The sequence below is a fragment of the Aptenodytes patagonicus genome, chromosome 5 (genome assembly GCF_965638725.1).
Source record: "Aptenodytes patagonicus chromosome 5, bAptPat1.pri.cur, whole genome shotgun sequence".
Lineage (NCBI taxonomy): Eukaryota > Metazoa > Chordata > Aves > Sphenisciformes > Spheniscidae > Aptenodytes > Aptenodytes patagonicus.
In genome coordinates this window covers 9,610,153-9,625,048 of record NC_134953.1, presented here as the reverse complement: position 1 = coordinate 9,625,048, position 14,896 = coordinate 9,610,153, and the positions used below count along the sequence as shown (strand labels likewise).

At 39.0% G+C, this 14,896-nt stretch overlaps 1 protein-coding gene across 7 annotated transcripts in view; it reads right to left on the bottom strand.

The window, feature by feature from the left end:
* USP54 (ubiquitin specific peptidase 54) overlaps window positions 1-14,896 on the bottom strand; it is a 108,243-nt gene that overhangs the window by 30,810 nt on the left and 62,537 nt on the right. For all 7 annotated transcript variants that reach the window (XM_076338514.1, XM_076338512.1, XM_076338519.1 and 4 more), the window contains exons 4-8: window positions 10,038-10,172; window positions 6,963-7,076; window positions 6,719-6,801; window positions 4,186-4,291; window positions 619-765 (exon numbers count right to left, since the gene is read on the bottom strand). In XM_076338514.1, coding sequence (XP_076194629.1) covers window positions 619-765; window positions 4,186-4,291; window positions 6,719-6,801; window positions 6,963-7,076; window positions 10,038-10,172 — 585 coding nt within the window. The remainder of the gene's footprint in view (window positions 1-618; window positions 766-4,185; window positions 4,292-6,718; window positions 6,802-6,962; window positions 7,077-10,037; window positions 10,173-14,896) is intronic.

The following is a 14,896-nucleotide window of genomic DNA, read 5'->3' as shown; positions in this document are numbered from 1 at the left end:
GCTCTAAAGCATCAGCTAACATAGAAGAAGTGAATCCTCTAGGGGACAAACCTCTGGATCCCAAACACTACTTAATATAATCTATCATTCAATCACACAGTGCCAGGCACCATCTCTCAGAGACTGCTCAGTTATAAATAACTCTTAAGTGTTACGACCACACACTTCAAAGAAAAGAGGATTTAAAGTTAAAAAAAAAAAAACACAACAAAACACTAAACAACCCCAAACTACATTTTGTCTTCAAAAAAAAAAAAAAGAAAAACCTTCTGTTCTTCAAAATGAAAGAGTACATATGTATTTTCATAGAAACAGCACAAACCCCAAAGCAAAATTTCCTTGCACTTGAAAATATTTTTTCATTCAGACAAGCTTTGTTCTCTGGAGTAATTTTTAATTTTCAGTCATTTCAGAAATTCGAGAATATGCAACTACACTAGTGCTTTTACGGGTTTTGTGAAGCATCCAGAAACAGATCCTCAGATCTGCCCTCTATTCCTCTTTTTATGGACACCAAAAAGATAAAGACAGCGACTTTTTACTTTTCTCAATCCACTACTATAGACTACCATGAGAAAGACTGTGTTTGTAGGTAGTGTCAAAGTACAAAAAACTCACATCTCCCAGTTTAAGGCAAGTGCCCAGGCTGTGAATCACATCCTCAGCCAGATCAGAGTGGTCCGAATCCCAAACTAAGCCAATGGTGATGATCTGTGGAGAGTTCATCAGCACACGACGAATACGGATCTTTTCCCCACAGTTGCTCTGAGGATTTAAATAAAACAAAACATGGAATATAATCCTTCTCTTATTATGTTAGGGCAAGGCACTAACAAGTACCAGTTTCAAAAGTACAGCTTCCAAAGAGGTGGTGGTGAAACACAGCAGATATAATATGCTCAGTGTCAAGATATGAGCTTCCTATGTCACAGATGAGGAGCGTTATCAAGACTATCTGGTATTCACAAGCTTTAACGTGAACACTGCTGATTCTTCCTCATACTACTGATAATGATTAAAAGGTATAGCGCAAAAGTAGGCTTATTTATAAACAAGCATACATGAAAGATCCCAAAAACATTCTTAGGAATTGGAGGGAAAGCTCACTTTCTTTTGATCAGAATCTCCGATTTAAAAAAATCATATTTACAGAGACTGATCCTTTATATGACAGTGTCAGAAAAACCTTCAGGGTGCTGCTTTGCTGTTAAAATTGGGTGGTTGTTCTACAAGGTACCTCAAGTATCTCATCTTAGGATAGTTAGGTCAGTATTCATATAAATATGAGAGCAGCAGCTGGAAGATCAGGAGGATAAGAGGTGCTTTACTAACCTATAGCAGGTCTTCATTTCTTATTTCCTGTTTCCCTTCCCCCTCCCATTTTTTTGTTTTTTAAATAACTGCCAGTGCTTATTGACTGGCTGGTCTCCCCTCACTCTCTAGCCAGAGTACTTCTCAGAGATAAGCTTGCTTGGGAAAGCTAAGACATTTCTCAGTGGTCCTTCCAATCCATCACCTGTTGGAATTGTGGGCATCTTTAAAGCATCATGAAAAAAGCTCACCATCTGAATTAAGAGATTACCACTGTAATTTTAGCAAACAGTGCATTACCTTTTTTTTTTTTTTTTTTGGGGGGGGTGGGGGCGGGACGGACATGGGACGGGACAACACACGACACTACTATAACAAAGTCCCTTTGCAACACTCAGTTTCCCCTTGTGGCAGGTCATAAAGGTACCTCTGCAAGATTCCAGAAAAAAACATTTTCATACTGAGAATAGTTTCTCATCTCTGCAGAGACAAGTTTCACAATTGGATATAATAATTCCTGACACTACAACCAGGGAAAACATCATAAAGCATTTCTTCCCCATGGCAATCTAGAAAATTAGCCAGAATTTCAGTCCCAATTATCAATGAGAAACAAAAATGAAAAATTAAAAAAACAGAAAGAAACGAGCTTAACAACAAGGCAATGAAGACGGATCATTTTACAGGTAGAGGACTGTGACATTTAATATTAAAATCTCATATCTACATTTAAGATTACTATATTCACACATATTTTGCAAGGGTCATTCAAAGTACAAGCATTCCTGTGGACTGCCTCACAACAAACAAATCTTACTCTTAAATTGTCGTCTTCGCTTCAGCTAGCTAACATCAGCATTTTCTGCAAGACAGGAGGAATATGGCATCCTGATAAAAAGCCTCCCTACGTGACTTTTAGGCCACCCTTAGCTAAGCCTGAATAGAAGAATTTCCCAAATAGAAAAATAAAGGGGCAGCAAGTACTAGTAAGCATTTTTATCCAACCGATTATTTCACAGTTAAATAGCAGCTCACCCTGACAAAGAATGTCTTTCTATTAAATTTCCCGTGCTTTGGTTATTAAATAGCTAGACTCATATGACTCTTTTAAACAACAATACAATATCTTTATTTCTTTTACTCAGATAAATGAGCCACTATTTGCCAATATTCCAAAAAAAGAAAATAACATTTCGATGAAGACTAAAAGTGAATGTTTCAGAGTTATAAGCTACAGAAAGTGGGGGGGGACAAAATGGAAATACTTACACTGCCCCCAGGGAATAGGCACACAAGCCATTCCTGTTAGAGCCTGTACTGCTTCACTGAGGACTGGTGAGGCATCTAACAGTAGCATTACGTGAAGCAGCAATTATGCAGCTGTTTCCTGCCCTACCTATTACTCAATATGTAAAAAAGTTTGATGATAACTCTTCTTGCATACTTACCTAAAGCCCTGGTTCTGGACACACTCAAATTAAAAGGCAGAACAAGATATCAAACTCTTGCTTTAGAAATCAAGCCCTTATGATTAAAAAAAAGGTAATTTTATATTTATTATTTTATTTACGTGAAAAAATTTTATTTTTCTTTACCCAACTGATAAATGGACTTAATTCAGCTGAATTTTATCAGACTTTTACTGCGTAGCAGAAGAGAACATTTTTAAGAATAGCCTGTGACTACCAACTGGACATTGCAGTAATTGTTTTTGAGTAGTTAAACGCCAGTCATCACTCACAAGAACTATAGCCTACACTTTCCGGTTAATATCTCCCACACGCTGAACAGCAAACCTCACTCAGAAAAACAAACCTATACTCCCTCAAATTTTCTGTGATGATTCCTGCCTTTGGCATAGCTCTTGCAGATATACTGTGTAGCCTATAAGCCCTTCACTGTTGGGATATTCTCTGACAGTGGGAAGTGGCAGTCCTTTTCTCTCTCCCTCTGACCAACATTTTGGCTGTATGCAACACTGACCAGCAGTTTGGTCAACAGTTCAATTTATTCCAACTGAAAGGTAGTAATGAAGTTGAATGGAAGCTTATCCAGGCAAAACAACCGATCTTGTACACGTGATTACAGTGACTGGTACAAAATTCTGCTATCTGTGCCATAGCATGGTACTGCTGAAAAGATTTTACAAAAAATAAGTACTTCTTTTCTCATGCTATTATTACAGATGAAGCACACTACCCTCAACAGAAATAATCACCAGAGAAACTGGATGAGCCGTGGGAACACTGTTCTAAAAAGACTAGCTAATCAAAACCACTGTCAACATACAGAAATCTCCTATAAAAACATACAGCCTCCAAATTCTTTGTCATTTCCATTTCTTTAGGTAAGATCCCAGAACTTTCATCATAGGATGAAAGCAGCATGATTGCAGCTTCACGTAATGCTAGTGTTGGAAGCCTCACCAACTTTCAGTGAAGCTGAACAGCAAACATATGATAGGTACTTCCAGCAGCAACACAAGCTTGAACAGGAATGGATTGTGTGGCCACTCCCTGGCAGCAATGTAAGCATTTCCAATTTATTCCCCCTCATCACCTTTTTTCGTGGTTTCTAACTCTCTGAAACATTCATTTTTAGTTTCCATCCAAACACTATGTCTATTCCTGTTCTCACTACTTGTGTCTGTCTAGTCAAAGAACTCCACATCAGTAGTTTTTCCTCAGTTATTCAATGAAGGAAAGAGGTACTGAATTCAAACCCAAAGATGACTCTCTTACCTACCCTTTTTATCATTATGATGAGCTAAACCTTGAAAATGCTCATGAGTTGAGGGTACACATCAGTGTAATCTACTAAACGTCTTCTGTCCTGTCCATGTCCCGCCCCCAAAGGAAAACTGAGGATACTAACTGGACAGTTTCGCAGGTCTCCCATAGTGCTGGCATTCTGTAGTAGTTCTCCAAACATATCTGGAGTCGGTTTCTCTCGTCTCTCCAGCATACAAATAGCTTGATTGCTTCAGTATAGAGAAAGCATGGAAAATAAAAGTTTAGTAATAAAATAAAAACCCAAACCCACATTAACTAAGTCTATGTTTCACTTAAATTTGAGAAGTCAAGAACCTTAAAATACACAACACTTTTTATATTTAATATTGTACTACAGAAAAATCACATAATTATTAAGTGCGAATTACTACACCTTCCATGATAATACTGCATAAAGAAAACAAGTAAAACTTAAAATAGAAACAGTTTCTAGTTTGGCTTAAAATTTACATCTTAAAAGCAAGCTGTAGCATTTTGATAAATACTTGATTTAACAGTGAAATACTTGCTTCAAAATGCTTCCCTTCAGTAACCACAACCCTAGTAAAGTAGCACAGTAAAGCACATCCTTAATAATAAAACTATAGACAAAAAATAGCATGGTACCCAACTGATTTCACTGTCCAAGTTGAAAGGAAGATGACAATAAGTACACAAGAATACTAGTGCTCAAAGTATGTTCAAGCTTAAAATGGTTTAAGAGGTAAATATATCACTGTTTATTGGTGTTTTTAAAATAATGCATGAGTTAAGATTTATTGAGCTATTTCATATAAAATATTGAATACTTTTTACATAATTCTTTTCCTGTTTTTCTAATAAATAATATTTTGATACACAGTGTCTGCTGGTAACCTAAAGAAAAACTACAGCTTGATGGAACGGCAGGTAGCAGCCACAAGGGGGAATGCTTTACAATACTCCTGATACACTGGTAAAGTGGTAGCTTTTAACAGATATCTGCATGAGAACAGCAACCAGCAGTTTTCAAGACAATTTTTTCGGGCTCTGTAACTACAAGTCTCACATGCAGGACAAGAAACAAAGAGACGTTTTCATCCCAATCAAAATTTCAAGACAGAAGCGAATAACAGACTCCTGCCTTGATCAGATTTAAGCAGCTTTTAACTGAGCAGCCACCTACTAAAAGACGACTTCTCCTCTAGCATTCATTCAAACGAACTACTACACAGCTAGAGCTATTGCTCTGTGCACCATCTCCTTTAATGACAGGTCATGGTGACCAGGGGAGTTCCCCAATAAGTAGAAAAAGCAAGAGCTTCTTCCAAAAGAAAAGAGCAAGAGCTTTTTCCAAAGTTCCTCTCCATCCAAGAAAGAGGATTTGAGGAACTACAGGCTGGTCAGTCTTGCTCCAGTACCTGGGGCGACGAGAGACCAAATCCCCTTGGAAATCATCTCCAGGCATATGAAGGACAAGAAGGTGAGCGAGAGCAGCCACCATGGATTTACCAAGGGCAAACTACGCCTGACCTACTTGATTATCTCCTATCGTAAAATGATGGGTTCTGTTGAGGAGGCGAGAGCAGTTAATATCATTTGGTCTCTAGCAAGGTTTCCAAGTCATCTACAGTGTTCTTGTGGCCAAACTGGGAGGTGTGGACTGCACAGGTAGAATGCAATGCAGACAAAAACCTAGCTGAACCTTCAGGCTCAGAGGATCAAAACATAACCAGCAATCAGTTAAGAGTTCTGTTCCTCAGGGGTTAATACTGGGGCTGATGCTATTTAACATTTTCATTAACAACCTGGATGATGAATCAGAATACACCCACATCAAGTTTACAGATGACACCAAACCGGACGGAGCAGTCAATATACAGAAAGGGAGTGCTGCCATCCAGAAGGATCTTGACAGGTTGGAGGAACAAGCTGGCAGGAACCTCATGAAATTCAGTAAAGGGAAATACAAAGTCTTGCACCTCGGACAGAGCACACGCAGTGCAGCAGTACTGGCTGGGCACCGAGTGGCTGAGGAGCAACATCGCAGATAGCTGGTAGACAAGCTGAACATAAGCCAGACTCTTTGCAGAGGCGAACAGAGGAAGGACAAGAGGCAAAAGATGCAGAAAGGAAAATTCTGACTGGATATAAGGGAAAAAAAAATTTCAGACCGAGTGGTTAAGCACTGGAACAGGCAGTCCAGAGAAGTCATGGAATTTCTGTCCTTGAACGTTTTCAAAACTCAGCTGCACAAATCCCCAAGCAGCCTGATCTAGCTTTGAAGTTAGCCCTGCTTTGAACAGGAGGATGGAGTAGATGTCCAAAGGTCCTTTCCAGCATAAATTATTTTTTATTTTTCTTATCTTGCTTCTTAACTTACCTGCTCACATATTAAGGTCTTTCAAAACGTACACGAGTCCTTGCCACTACAGTTGTCAGATTCAGAATCATAAACAAGTAGACACACTGATCCGTGCATAAATAGATATCTTCTGCTCCACTAAATTCTCATGTTCTTTATCATAGTTATCAAAGCTCCACCAACTTTGAAAAAACCATGTTCTGGACGTTTAATCTTGTGAAGGTAAAGATCAAACTGCAATACCAGTATAAAAAAAAGAGAAGTTTTCTTCCCTGTAAAAATCTCAACTCACCAGAGTGAGGTTGTAGAAATATAATGTACCATCTGGATGAAAGGTAACGGGTCAGAAGTGGCACCACAGCTGGTACAAACACACTAAAGAGAAAGAAAACATAATACATTGACAAGATTAAACAGGTATTTCCACAGCAACGCTTCTGCTTGTATCTTTTTTACCATGGCAATGCATGTCTTAGGAGTGTAAATTTGAAACCTGAGAACTGGTGATTTGTATAAAGCATGTATCATTACCTCACCTGTTCAAACAAGGTCATCGCAAACTTCTGATGGGAAACACAATGTGGTGCAGTGCAAATATCTTCCTTTGTCTCATCTGCAATGTGGAAGTGAATTCGCATTAACAGGTTTTCCTAGCCAAAGAGAGAAGCAAAAAAAACCATTAGATCTTTTCAAATGTAGACAAAAGTTAAAATATAAATCACAAAAGCATGTCAGATGCAATAACGTTATAAGCGTTATTTATAGAGGCAGAAGGCTCCTGCAAATTTTTTAAAGTTGCTTAGAAAACAAAGAAGTTGGCATTTCTTTGGTATAAAAAAAATGGCTACCACTTCTGATTTGAAATGCTATGTCAGGTAACCATTTATTTTATTTACTAGCACAGCTGAAAATTCTGTCACTGATGATTCTGTCCAATTCTCAAGCATCAACGGATTTGACCAAATGTAACGGGCAGAGCAGCTCTGCAGTTTTAAAATCACTGGGTTGCCACTAACTTCTCCTCATCAACACAAAGTAACCCGAATCAACGTCTATATTCCACAAGGGCTTTGAAATATGTCAAATAATCTACATTCTATCAAAAAGGGGGAGAACTAATAAATGAAGAGGCAGACTAAATTCTGCATGAAACAAAAGCACTGAACATTTTCTAGATATTATTTCAGACAACTCCATCTCTTTTCAAGTTCCCATGAGTTCTTGTCCTAAGCCCTCCTCTCCTCCCACTGTTGCCAACATTACTCTGGGGGTGCCAGAAGTCTACTAACACCTCTCCCAGCAGCACACTTTTCACTATCATTATGAGCTGCCTGGATGGTTTATAGGCCTGCAATAGCAAGTCAAGATTAATTATTAAGCAAAATAGCTCTGACCTCGTACAATTTCCCTTGAACTTTAGAATCTAAGCACTTCTGCCATTTAAATTAAATCTCTGCCTTTAGGGCTGAAAAGGTTAACTAAATGAAAAGCTATGGAATTATCTCTGTCTTAAAGCTTAACCTCAAAAGAGAACTTGTATCCATTTTAACTGTCCTTGTGCCAGTACGGTTAACCTAACATGCCTGCTTGTGGGGAATCCCACAGCAGTATTAGATGGGCTATTTAGATTAGCTTTCTCAAGGAAGAAACTAAATCAAAAGTTCCCACGTTCTACTACATACAGAACTCTGTTCAAGTGCTGGACTGCATACAATGATTTGACATAACTGTGCTCACAGGGGCTCCTGTGTAGGCTGATGTAATTTATTTCACTTTGAGGCTTTATTGGTATGATGTATTTCCATTTTAAGCGAGCTCATTAAACTATACTATTTTGCTATATAAGTATTCTGCAAACACAGGATATGTTGGGTTATCATAAGCCCATTATCAGTCCACTTAGTTTAAGAGAAGAACTATAATAGCGATAGCATAGAATCATAGAATCATTAAAGGTGGAAAAGACCTCTAAGATCATCAAGTCCAACTGTCAACCCAACACCACCATGCCCACTAAACCATGTCCCTAAGCGCCTCAGCTACACGTCTTTTAAATACCTCCAGGGATGGTGACTCAGCCACTTCCCTGGGCAGCCTCTTCCAATGTTTAGCCACTCTTTCAGTAAAGAAATTTTTCCTTACATCCAATCTAAACCTTCCCTGGCGCAACTTGAGGCCATTTCCTCTCGTGCTATCACTTGTTACTTGGGAGAAGAGACCGACACCCACCTCGCTACAACCTCCTTTCAGGGAGTTGTAGAGAGCGATGAGGTCTCCCCTCAGCCTCCTTTTCTCCACGCTAAACAACCCCAGTTCCCTCAGCCGCTCCTCATCAGACTTGTTCTCCAGACCCTTCACCAGCTTTGTTGCCCTTCTCTGGACACGCTCCAGCACCTCAATGTCCTTCTTGTAGTGAGGGGCCCAAAACTGAACACAGTATTCGAGGTGCGGCCTCACCAGTGCCGAGTACAGGGGCACGATCACTTCCCTACTCCTGCTGGCCACACTATTTCTGATACAGGCCAGGATGCCATTGGCCTTCTTGGCCGCCTGGGCACACTGCCGGCTCATGTTCAGCCGGCTGTCAACCAGATGCATTTATCCCATTTCTATGATCTCTTACATTGCAAATGTCAAATTAGGTAGGTATAGGAAATGAAAGATTTAGCACCTCTGATAGGTGCTTAACCTGAGAGAAGTTTTACCTTGCAGCAGTAAATCCAGTATGTTTGTACTTTGGTTAAGAATTAACATCTTTGTTAACAACCAAGCAGGATACAAACACATTTGGGCCACCCTATGGACACTACAATTTCCAAAACGGGAAGCAGCCAATAGGTCAGCAAGACAAAAATACCTCCTAATTAAGTTAAGGAAATTTAGGAGAGTGAAGAAGGAAAAGGAGGAAATGTGGGTAAGAATAAAATCTTAACATAATGGATGCCAAGAAAGAGTTTGCGTATAAAAAGAAAGCAGGTGGGTAAACCTAGGGATGTAAGATTTGTGTAAAAGCCATCTCCCGACCACACTGGTGAGATAACCAGCCTAAAAAAAATTGTCAGATGGTTTACAAATACAGCAACAGAAATATTTGGAGTTGATCCATTTTACTGTTGCTTATCTCAACTTACAAACATAAACAACTGTGTTGGATTGTGTTTGGTTTATTTATTTATTACTTTCCCTTAGAGTTTGTGAAAACATGATTTCAGAATAACTGGCAAACAAAATGTCCTTTCACCCTTTTGCGGTGATCCTTAAAACTAGAATCCTGGATCATTCTTTCAGTGCAATTTTTTTTTTTTTTTTTTTTTTTTTTTTTTTACAATTCATATCCAAGACACACTTGAGCCTGCAAGCAGTACATATGGAAAAGCAACTGTAAAAATGGATAACATTGATGTTTCCATTTCAAAATCATTAGCGATGACTCTCAAGCCAAATGCTGGTTCCCCACTGGATCACTTCAAGCTTGGGGATATCTCTGTGGACTTTTCCAGTCAACACATGCAAGGTTTGTTGGAATATGGGGAGGAATGGGGGTGGGGGGGAAGACTGTGTAGTGGGGGTTCACATCTATGCCTTTCAAACCATCTTTCAGTTATACTCACAAAACATTCAGCGGCATCATCCATGATGCCCAGCTGGAAGCGTTGCTCATCCTGAAATGTCTTTGCAAGAGCAGTGCGCAGGGCATCAGAAGGCAGTACCTTCTCGCTGCTACATTGAAACTGGTTGAAGATACTCTAGTAAGAAAACAAAAAGATAGTTAAGTTACTGTATTTTCAAAACATGACTCAAGCTATCTGAAAACAAACAGAAAACCTTTAACTCACTTTGATCAAGCAACACACAGATATTTGTATTGTACAGAGACTACAAGAGAAAATCCTAAAAGTTCCTCCTTTGAAATCATATGCACCTTTGTGTATTCCTTCCTTTCCTTTCACATATCCAAGGGAGGGTGGGAAGCTTTGGGGTAAATTTCCCTCAGTGCCAATCCCCCTTGGATCTTCCTCCAAATTTGATTCCTGAAGCAAATACAATGGACAACAAAACTTCCTCACTTTTTATTCCTATTTCTCCCTCTCCAGTTCACTTTTTTACTCCCATCTCGGTAGCTTTCTTCTTACACATGCCGCCTTCTTTCCTCTTTCAAGCAACTTTTTCCAAATGTCTTAGCCCTTAAACAGCCACAACCTGCTGCTTGCACTCTTTAAGGAATTTACCTTCCAGTAAGTCCAAGAAGTGGGTAAGAATCAGATGATTTTGGGGTCAGCATGCAGGAGGGAAAAGGCACAACATGAATAGCAGTTCCTATGCATGGCCAACTGTTTACTTGTTGCCATAAACCTGCATTTTCATAACTAACTCACAGGTCATCTGGGTAGTTATATGCAAGGACGAGTAGTTCTATAAAGACGCATTATTTTCTAAAGCGTGGGTTGTATGCATGAAAGTTCAGTACATATTCCCAACTGATTAAAAACTCACTTTTATCTTGTGTGTGCGTGTATGCGTGTACATGTGTGTGCAAGATACCCAAAAGATCTTCTGAACAGTTATTTAACTTTCATTGTGTCCTCCTACAAAAACAGGAACATAATTCTGTATGCAAGATCCTCAGTTTAAGTAAAAACTTCTAGCCCTTATTTTCATACAAGACCATTCTGTCTCCATCACCATGCTGCTCTACTTTCTACCTCATTTCATATGACAGGCAACCATCTTCATCAGTGTCAATCTCAAAATTCTGCTTGTCCTTTCCTATAAACCATTCCTCACAATTTCCCTAAAGACTGCAGAAAAGCTCTATTCTTACTGCAAGAGAAAAAAAGGATCATCTTCAGTTGTGCACCACTTGGCTTTTCTGCCTTCTAAACTTAGTCAAACAAGGAGAAAGCCAGCCTCAAACTGGTTTGTCTGTTTGGCTTTCTTTCAAATCTATACTGAGAATCTGTAGCGATGTTGATTCATGGATCACTTCCTCCCTTAATTACAGAAAGCTTCTCCCCAGCATACTTAGGATCTATATTAATTGCAAATAAATAATGTGAATCTTTCTCTCCTTTAACTAGTTTTCTTATTTGTTTCTTATTGGGAAATGAGCAGGTAAACTGGGAGAAGGTTTGCCAAACTCTGCAGTCTCGGCTGCTCTGAGGAAGCTGAAAGAGTGCAGAAGACAGCTGTCACTGCACAGCTAGCAAACCAACCTCCATGCCCCTGCCATTTCTGGCCGTAGAAATGGTACAATTTCTAGTGTTGACATATTACTAATATAGATGTAAAATGCCCATCGCTCTTTACTGCTATTTTTATTTTGGTAGTCCTTATGGTGCTCATTCATGGGTGAGGGCCCACTGTGCTGAAGCCCATAGCTCTTCTAATATTGCCTTTATTAGAGTATCAAATAATGATGAGGAAAGTGGTAATGAAGAGAAGGCTGTGAGGCAGTCTCACACTTCATGAATTACAGCCAATACCTCTCCTCAGTTACCTTTTATATATACATACATAAAAATGGAAAGAATGACAAAGTCTCTGTACTTAACAACCTTGATCCCCATTTCTGCCACTGATAACAGAGCAAGTTTCATTAGTAAATTTTCTCATTTCAGTGGACCTCAAAAAAAAAAAGTAGTGAAACATAGTTCCATCCTGCTTCAGCACTTTACATTAAATAATTTAAGAGCACTTGAAAATATTCACAACTGTGCTTTAGAAATGTGTTTCTTCTGGTTATCATCAATCTCGCTTCATAGATCTAGAAACTGAGACACTCGCCTAGCGACTGGCACGCAACCCCACTGCAGGGAACTGATGGACAGGACCCAGTTTGCTTCAATGAGAGCTCTGAAATGGCTCTGCACTCTTGGCGGGGAGGAGAGAACCAATGCAGGCTCCAAAATAGGTAAAAGGAGAAGCAAGCAAGCAAACTGAAACTCTTATTTTAAATTTCCGTCTTTAAAGAAATAGTATACTTTATTTTTTTACCCTAATATACTTTATTTTTTTACCTGTTAACATACCTACTAGTTAACATAAAGAGATCCTGTAAGGAAAAAGTGATCCTGATGATTATAAGCAACTGTTTTCCACAAGATCCTGCATTTTAAATTCTTTTTAGCATCACAAAATAATTACAGCCTTCACAATTAAAACTAAAAAACTCTCATTAAATATAAACAGCAGAAAACTGTGACATCTGTTACCACAACCACAGAACAAAAATAATTCAGTAACATCAAAGAATTCTGTGAAGAATTCTAATATGTAAAATCAGGAAGTAAAAGATCCCAATATTATATAGAAGAATGTTTCCTAACATTTGTAATGACATAGCACACAATGGTATAGTCTTATTTAGATTACGAGGGGGGGAAAAAAAAAAAAGTCTTTAAACCAGTGAGTAATCGTGCATTTTAATCTAATAAAGATCAAATCTTATCATGTCATTGCACAGTGCAGTTTAGAGCACATTGGAACACGGTGCTTGTAGAAAGTCCCAAAAGCACCTCAAATGGAGTCAAAAGCACTTTGAACACAAAGACAGGTTCTTTGTTCACCTTCAGAACAGGTCTTTCTTGTCTCTCAGCCTTAGATGGACAAGGTATGGCATTTCCTGCAGTTTCATCACTTTAAGTTATCTCAGTCAGATCTCTCTCCTTAATTTCAGGTCTTGCCCTTGAGTGATACTGTTAATCACTAACACATTTGTTCCATATACAGGTCTGAAAGCCAGCTGGGTGCAGACCAGGAAAGCACTGCTGATTCTGCCCCAGGAGTTTTCATGACACCTTTTCTCCAAGTGCTTCTGGAACTTAATGAGAACTTTATATATGAAACATTCAAAATTTGTTCTCTTTCAAAAACTTCTTCACCTGAATTTCAAGATAGTGAAAACCCCTTCAGTGTATTCACCACACTGATGATCTCTCTCAATGACTACATTCGAACACAAATGAGCGTATCCCTCACAGCAGCAACAATATGAAAAGATACGGCTAAAAGCCTCACAAGCAAGGGAAGTCGCTCCTATTTTACCAGTTTTCAGTAACTAAAATCAAGAATGCAGAACAAAAAAAAGTTAGCTTAACTTAAAATCTGAGCAATTACTAATATTGTATTAGCAGCAGCACTTTGATTTCTACACTGATGACCTATTCTTGGCATGTTGGTAAGTCTACGAGCCAAGACAAAGAACAGCATGAGCAAGGGATTTTTCAGATTGGAAGTATATCTTCTAGTTGCACTGCATTGCTGAGGTCTATATAAAAAAGAAGCCCATCTCCCTCCATATCCCCTTCCCTACAGATCTTCAAAGGTCTGGAAAGGGTAGCAGAGACAGCAGAATTAGGAAGCACAAGCGTTCTTTAAGAGGAATAAATTGCCAAAGTCCATCTAGTTGTGCCTAGTCCTTCCCCAAGTACTAAGTCAAGATCAACTACAATTACATAGTTGATCTTTCGCCAGCTTGCTCTCAGAGGCATCCAAATCTGGAAATTCCTTAACCATCCCAGGCAATCTATTGTAGGGCCTCACTTGGCTTATTACCATTCAGAAGGTTTTTTCCTAGTTTTCTAACTGGAAGCTTCGTCTCCTTTCTACTACAGGTCTGGGCTTCTGACATACATCCGAACAAGGGCTTGCAGAGTCAGTGGGCTCCCAAAATAATCTCCTCCAGTTTGGGAAGTGTGGGGAATCAACATAAACTTTCTGAAGCTTCAAAGGAAAACAACCTCAGGTTTGAGACAAGGAACCTTTATCATACAACTATTCAAGTTAAAACCTGGCTTTCCATTTCAGAATGCTAAAATTCACATGCATGATCATAAACCGAGTTGTTCTTCATTTGGTTAGAGAATAAAGATAGTAATTATTCTTTGAGGTAATTCATGGGATTGACATTTTAGAGTTCTTTTAAATTTTAAAGATTTGGAAAACTGAAATACATGTGAATCCCCCCATAGTTTACAAGATCTGCTCCAAATTATCTCTAACAGTGTTTGGAATCCATTTTCTCCCTAGGAAAGAAGTGTTCAATTTATTTGGGGTAAATTGACATCTGCAATGTGTATCTAACCATACTGATGAAACAAACCCCAGATTTGATATACATGCACATATGACTTTTTAATCAAGCATGTAGAAGCAGGCTGGCGTAAGAATAAATTGATGGCTGAAGACAACAGGCAACAGCTACTGAATCAGATCAGTGTCCATGCACTGTAAATTTGAGTTCTGTCCTTGGCAGCTTTCTGAGAACTAATTATTCTCTTCCAGCATTGTGCAGAAGTTCCTTCTGGGTGGGGATATCGCTGCAGCTCTGGCAGTGTGGTGTTTCTTTCAAAGAACAAAACACGTTCCCCCCCAAACGCTTTAGTATTCCCTACATGAACAGTTTCTGCCTTTTAGCAAAAGCTACAAATATTAACATGGCCAATCCTCATCCTTCTCTCACTGCTCAACA